Source organism: Oratosquilla oratoria, chromosome 4 (assembly GCF_046742065.1).
Source record: "Oratosquilla oratoria isolate Oo_2021 chromosome 4, ASM4674206v1, whole genome shotgun sequence".
NCBI lineage: Eukaryota > Metazoa > Arthropoda > Malacostraca > Stomatopoda > Squillidae > Oratosquilla > Oratosquilla oratoria.
In genome coordinates this window covers 81,992,766-82,000,256 of record NC_134780.1, presented here as the reverse complement: position 1 = coordinate 82,000,256, position 7,491 = coordinate 81,992,766, and the positions used below count along the sequence as shown (strand labels likewise).

The 7,491-nt window shown below is 39.5% G+C and overlaps 1 protein-coding gene across 1 annotated transcript in view; it reads right to left on the bottom strand.

Annotated features, from left to right (window-relative positions):
• Positions 1 to 767: 767 nt before the first annotated feature.
• The window catches only part of LOC143024979 (cytochrome P450 6k1-like), a 15,494-nt gene continuing 8,770 nt past the window's right edge, over positions 768 to 7,491 (bottom strand). The window contains exons 2-6 of the mRNA XM_076184523.1: positions 6,424 to 7,108; positions 5,660 to 5,878; positions 4,879 to 4,939; positions 3,650 to 3,840; positions 768 to 1,515 (exon numbers count right to left, since the gene is read on the bottom strand). Coding sequence (XP_076040638.1) covers positions 1,346 to 1,515; positions 3,650 to 3,840; positions 4,879 to 4,939; positions 5,660 to 5,878; positions 6,424 to 7,108 — 1,326 coding nt within the window. The 3' untranslated portion in view covers positions 768 to 1,345. The remainder of the gene's footprint in view (positions 1,516 to 3,649; positions 3,841 to 4,878; positions 4,940 to 5,659; positions 5,879 to 6,423; positions 7,109 to 7,491) is intronic.

The following is a 7,491-nucleotide window of genomic DNA, read 5'->3' as shown; positions in this document are numbered from 1 at the left end:
TCCCAGTGTATCCGGTTTGGTCTAGCACCTCTTTATCACACCACACACTCTTTAAAGTGTTCAGCTCCTCTCGCTCCTTCGCGTGTAGATGACAAATGCCAACTCCTTATATATAGTGGCGTGCTCTACATATTTCTTTCTAACCCAAGACGATTCTATTTATTTTAGTGGGCGCCATCTTGATTATTCCCTTTAATACTCTGGCATACTTTACTGATGTCATTCTCACTAATGCATCAGTGTTGGACTACATGTTAGGTGGGCTGATAGGGCCAATAAAGTCTGACGTACAATACTTGTCAATTTACATTTGTACAAGGACCATGAGGTCTTGGCGTGCCGGACGTACACACCCGAGTTGCCTTGAAGAATTTTGATGGTTTTATTACATATAGATGGCAGCGTCCAACACTATCGATCCTCGACATTCAGTATTCCATCATTTTAGCAAAGCACTTAGTCAGGTGATGTTTAGGTACTGAGGGCCCTTTTGACATTGGAATGTCCTGTTTCTGAGTGTGGGAAAGCGGTCATGAGTCCCGAGACGAGAATAAAGTAAAAAAAAAATACAGGAACGCAATAATACCAGGCATTTTAAAATAATCGTATCGGAGTTAATCGAGATGAGTTTCATCTGGCTTCTTAGATTGTCCCATCAGCTTAATAAAATAAAATAAAATTTTCTCGGAATCAAGTTGGGCGAAATAACGGCTTTGTCAAACGATCTGACGTTTTGTTTCCGTTCCAGGTGAAGAGAAAATACACACTTGTAATAAATGCTTGCCTTTAATAATAAAAAATACCTTTACATGCTTTGTTTAACATATAGACAACTCGCTTGTACACCCCATCTGCCATGGTGACGTTCCCTAAGGAAAAATCAATCAATCAATCACTCAAGGATCGAAGTGTCTTTCTATGGAAGATCTTCTAATTTTATTTATCTATTCATTTCTTTACTTATTTACCTATTCATTCATTTATCTATTCATTTAGTTATTGTTATTTTCTTTTTTCATTGTCTCAATTTCACAATTTTTGTTGATGATAGTAACTCTCTTGCAGAAAGGTTTAGCCTTTTTAGAAAATTACTTTGATTTGTTTTATTTCCAACTAATTGAATATTAATAAAACTGTATGAATTTTAATACAAAAATTCAGGATCGCGGAAAGGACCACTCAGCAAAAAAATAAAAAAAAATAATGATAATAACAATGATAGAATAAGACAAAAAAATAAATAAAATAAAAATAAACAAATAAAAAATAATCCTATCGTTCCTTTGGTCTCTCACGACGTCAAAAGTCGTCCTTCCTTCCTTCCCTCGTCCCTTCTTTCCTCCCTTCACGCCTGAATTGGCTCGAAGACTAGATTGATGCCGCCCTTGGCCTTCATCATATTCAAAGAGATGTCGACCTCGAGAGGACCCTCGTGGCCGGGCGCCACATTGAGTTTCATGTTGAGGACCAGGTGCGCCAGCGCCAGCTTGGTTTCCAGAAGAGCAAACCGCATTCCTGATGGACAGAACAAAAAGAATAAGATAATTATATAGATAATTAGATAAATAGATAAATATATACATATTGTGAGGCTAATACCTATATCCCTCTTCAGGAAAGTACAGGTTACAAGAAATGATTGAGGCATAATTACAATTGAGATGTAAGTGGAGGAGGAACAAGTATAGTTTGACACAAGTTATTCCGTCACGCAGAACGGAGTCAGAAGGAAGGGGATATGTGGTCAAACGGGTAGAGGTGTGAGGTCAGAGGGGATGCGGGGTCAGGAAAGTTTGGGGAGCGGATCAGGAGGGTGAAGATTTTTAATCAAACGGCTCACAGCTTGACGTGAGATCATATCCAGGGACCATTGACCTTTGGAGATATTTAAGTTCGGACATTCTTCTATTAAGACGGATTCAACAATTTTTCTCCTGAAGCTGCAGGTGCACTTAAACAATATTTTGGCCTTGTCCCAGTCAATACTATGATATTTTTTGCTGTTTTTGTTGCGTTCGAGGTATTTTTGGACAAGTTGAACTAATTATCCACCAACTTTAAATTCAAAACCGATTGGGATCAACAGATCCCCTTTATATATATATATATATATATATATATATATATATATATATATATATATATATATATATGTATATACAGTATATATGAATATATATATATATATGTGTGTGTGTGTGTGTGTGTGTGTGTGTGTATCAATTAATTAGAAGGATTGATGTAGATTTATTTTTCACAGTTCATAGGAAACATACCCATTAAGGTTGTTATATTCACTTTTTCAGTGACCATCCCGACAAAGTCAAGAAGAGTGTTGACTCCGGCCTTTTTCTGAGAGCTTTTAGGATTTGTACTCCTAGATTCTTGGACCAGGAAATTGACCTTATCAAAAGGCAACTTTTGTAGAAGTTAGCATACCCGTCCTGGTTACTGGATCAAGCCCTCAGCAAGGCTAGAGACAGCTACCATGAAACTTCAGTTCCCACCACACAATCCTCTTTCTAAGACGTTAAAAGCCCTATTGTAACTCCATCAATCCTTCTTTTAATTTAATCCCCAACAACCGCCTCACAGTTGATTATCATTACCCTAATACTGTACACAAACAAATTGTTAATGTCCATCAAAGGTTAAGGGGTGCTGAGACTCCAGGAGTTTATAGCCTACCACGTAGGGATTGTGATTTATTGTTCCTTGGCCAAACCGGCAGGGATCTTAACACAGATTAACAGAGAACAAAAGATCCATTAGATATGCCCAGGGAAATTCCCCTGCGTTCCAACATCTCAGCAACAAAAATCATAGTCTTGACTGGGACAAGGCCAAAATATTGTTTAAATCCATCTGCAGCTTCAGGAGAAAATGATTGAATCCGCCTGAATAGAAGAATGCCCGAACTTAAATATCTCCAAATGTCAATGGTCCCTGGACATAATCTCACGTCTAGATGTGAGCCATTGGTTAAAAATCTTCACCCTCCTGATCCTGCTCCACAACCATTCCTGACCACCACACCCCTTCTGACCTCACACCTCTACCGTTTGACCACATATCCCCTACCTTCTGATTCCGTCCTCCGTGGCAGAATATCTTGTGTTAATTTATACCTGTTCTTCCTCCACTTACATCTCAATTGTATTTATGCCTCAACCATTTCTTATAACCTGTACTTTCCTGAAGAGGGCTATAGCTATTAGCCAAAATATAAAAGTTATACTTTCTTCTAAGTTTCCTTTTATTCCGATTATGAGTTCTTCGTGAATGTACACACACACACATATATACACGCACACATATATATGTACATTTATATATATATATATATATATCTATATATACATATATATGTGTGTGTGTGTGTATGTAATGTATATATACATACATACATGTATATATATATATATATATACATATTATTGCTTGTAACCACGAGGAAATTAAAGATCGGAATACTGAACGTTTTCGTCTATTAAGACATTTTCGAAGTACTTTGAAAATGTCTTAATAGACGAAAACGTTCAGTATTCCGATCTTTAATTTCCTCGTGGTTACAAGCAAAAATCTTTATTCACGTGTTTTTTGTGATTACTGTTGCATATATACATATATAAAATTCTGAGTGACGCACCGATGCAGTTTCTGGGTCCCTGGCCGAAGGATTGGAAGGCAAAGTTTTGTTCAGGGGTTTTGTTTTCAGGGAGGAAGCGTTCCGGCTTGTATTCTTCTGGGTCTTCCCAAATTCTGGGGTCCCGGTTCAGTGCCCAGATTTGCACTCCGATCACCGTGTCCTTCTCGATTATCAAGTCAGTTCCGGGAATTCTGCAATAGATATATTAAAAAAGTTATAGAATCAATAAACATGAAGCTGACTCCTTCTAATCCTCACCATCAAAATCAATTGGGGCAGACGCCAGGGAGCCTTTTATTTCACTCACACTCCGGCATCAGTCCACTTCACGGTCTCTCCGAGCAGGCAAGCTCCCATGCAGGCACCCTTCCTTCCTTCCTTCCTTCCCACTCCAGACAGCTCTCGACAGGTTCGATCCACTTGCCCCAGCAGCCAGGAATCCTGTGTGGGCGTCCCCTTCCTCTCCTCCTCCATCGAGGGTTGTCTCGATCTTTTTCTTTTTGGCTACCCTCCCATGTAAGGGAGAAAAAGCCTTATGTATATGTATGTATATATATATTTATATATACATATATATATATATATATATATACATATGTATGTATATATATACATATATACATACATACATATATACATACATACATACATACATATATATATACATATATATATATATATGTATATATATATATATGTATATATACATATATATATACATATGTATATTATATATATATATATATATATATATATATATATATATATATGCTCATACAGTACAACAACTGATCCAGTAGCTGCAGTCTGTTACCTGGGAGGCGTAGGTCTAATCCTTTGCTGTAAGGTGACAGACAAAGGACACACGCCCACACACGTCACAATGAACCCCAATTAGCGACTCCTCTAATGTCACCACTTTGGAGATTAAGGGTTATCGTGCACCCCTCCCCATCAAATTCCTTAGGTCAAAAGCATTGCAGCGAGTCAAAGATTTTCCACAGCAAGGTTTCACAACTTAATCTACGCTTCTACGAGAAGTTAATATAGTGTAGTGTGATATAATGAGATACAATGAATTATGACTATAGTGATTTTATGGCACTGTTATAAAAGAACATACAGGTCTTTGGGCGATCAGAGTGCAATGCGAAGAGAGCAAATAATACAAAATAAAAATTGCCCATGGATTAGGCCATGCTATATCTATAACTAGAGGGTCAACGTACGTGTATTCTTTGGTGGTGAGTCTCTCGGTAACCGGTGCTGGCGGAAAGAGCCGCAGCGCCTCTGGAAAAGAAGAAAAGGGTCACCATCAGACTACATCGATCACTGGCAACGTACACCCCGGCTGTCCCAGCACACAGGGGCAAATTTGATAACTTCGTTCATAGCGTGACCCAACGACAGCCGCAACTGTCTTCGCCTAGCTTCCCCTCTCCCATTTAAGTCTTTAAAATTAAGATCTGCAACTGCTGTCATTGTTGTGTGACACCGCCTAGTCGTGATAGTAGTAGTATCGACCAGATAGTGTTTGAAGACCGAATTAATGAAAACTTGTGTTATAGTAAACAGAATGGAAGGAAACTGTGCTGGATGTAATCTAGTAGCAGTAGTTACAAGGGGAGGAGAGGGATGGTCTCTGGTTGTGATCTCTCCTTTTGAATAGTGAGAAAACAGTAAAAATGAATGAAAGTAAAATCATCGCTGACTTTCCACTCGTGTTTCCTGAACCGCGGTAAATACTTGCCCTACACACGGCCATAAAAGAAAAGGAAGAGAAAGGGAAAGATGTACTTATCCAGTGAAAGTGGGTAGTCTAACTTAGATGATCCCATAGTCCTACAAGAAGGCAAACCACGTTTATTCTTATTTTGTTTTTGTTTTTTCTTCGATGTATATTGTTTTCTCGGTTCCCTGAATTCCTCGTTCTCCCATCAACTACCACTCCAAAACTATCATATCATGTACCCTGCAGTGTGGGAACCATTGGTATACAGTCAGACTTACCGTGTATACAAGCCTCGAGGTATTTGGCTTCTCCTATGGCCTTGTAGTTGAGTTCTCCATAGGTCTCCATCAGACCTCGGAGCTCCTCGCGAATTAGCTCTTGCACTTCCTGATGTCTGGCCAAAAGACCCGCAGCAAAGCTGAGCGTCGTGGAGGTGGTTTGGAATCCCGCGAAAAGGAACAGGACAACTTGGGAGATGATGGTGTCATCGGTAACGGCTGTGCAAGCGAAATGTATATTATTTTTTATAGTATAACAACGAGGGAGTTTTTTTTTTATTATTATTCAACAAACACCGTCCTAGATGTGACCAACAACTCTCATTAAGTCGAGTGAATAAGTCATGATCCAGTGTAACATGTGGATGTAGGTCCGAGTGAAATACAAAGTGATATGTGATCGCAGATATAATCATATGTGCGAATACATACCACATATGTATATATATCCATATATATCTATATCAGAGACTATATAGTCAGAAATGCCATGCTGAACGGCTGAGTACAATTGGGAAAACAAGTTTTTCGACGCATTGCTAGGATGCATTGGTATCAAAAGGGTTTTTAATTCGCGTGTATAGTTGAATAAGCGGCCATCAGAAATAGACACGTTAACCAAAGAAAACAAGACTTCATTACTGAGTACATTAGTTTTCTACGTCTTTGTTGCCAGGTGCCAACAATGCACCACATCAGAATGTGTCGAGGACCTTGTTTCCTCAACTGTATACGAGAAGATAAATCACTTTAGATCCACTCACGATATTTGCTCTTCGTCGTGTCCAGGTCGTGTGCTTGTTTGGCCTCCATCATCAAGTCTATGAAGTCACCCCGCCTTTCGCTGTTCTTCCTCATTTTTATGGTCGCCTTTGCTGTCTCAGTGAAGAGGTCTATGGCAGGATCCATAAGCCTCAAACTCAGGAAAGAAAAGAGTCGAGAACTGGTAAGAAACACAAGGAATTTTAACATCGTCGCAAATCCTGGGGGAGTTGAAATTTTCTCGGCTGCTACGGCAAACTCGTCCTTTTCGTTGTCAATGCAGTTTGTGTCGATCCCGAAGGCGGAGGTGGCGATGGTGTCCAAGGTGAAACGGTTAAAGAGATTGTGCATGTCCACTTTGTCCCTCGTGGTTCCTTCCTTTAAACACCACTCGACTAGTTTCTTGCACTTTGCCTCGATCAAGGGGAAGGTCCCTTTCAGCTTCCCCGAAGTGAAGGTAGGGGTAATGGTTGATCTCAGCCCCTTCCATTTTTCCCCTGGTATCATAGATACCATTTCATTAAAGACCTTCTCTTGCGAGTGACCGAAGTCAAACTGTCTTCGGTCCACAAAGTGGTCGAAGTCCTTCACCAGGATGTTCTTCAAAAGGGTGAGGTCTTGGACAATTAAGGCAGGCTTGAGACCTTCGTACCATCCCATGTACGGGGCCTTCGACTTCATCAGATACTGTGTGGAAGAAGGAAATGCTGATTAATCTACTTGACAGAGAAGAATAATGTAAACTCCTTCAGTACCGTCACTTACATTAAGAACTTTGTTCTTGTTGATGGCAAGCAATTTTATGCAGTTGAATGGGGAGAAAAGGGGGTTTCGACTGTATGTATGTATGTATATGCGTGTTTATCAGTATATGTATATATGTATGTGTCTATGTCATCGGAGATCAGGTAGTCAGAACTCTAAATTAGCAGACATGAAAGTTCATAATTTGGAGGATGGAAGAAAAAAATCAGCACACAATGATAATATCCGCAGGTAACATGGCCGTATGGCCAAGAAGAAGCTGTATTTCCTTGTCGATAACTTGGATTTCACTGAATAGGAAAAAT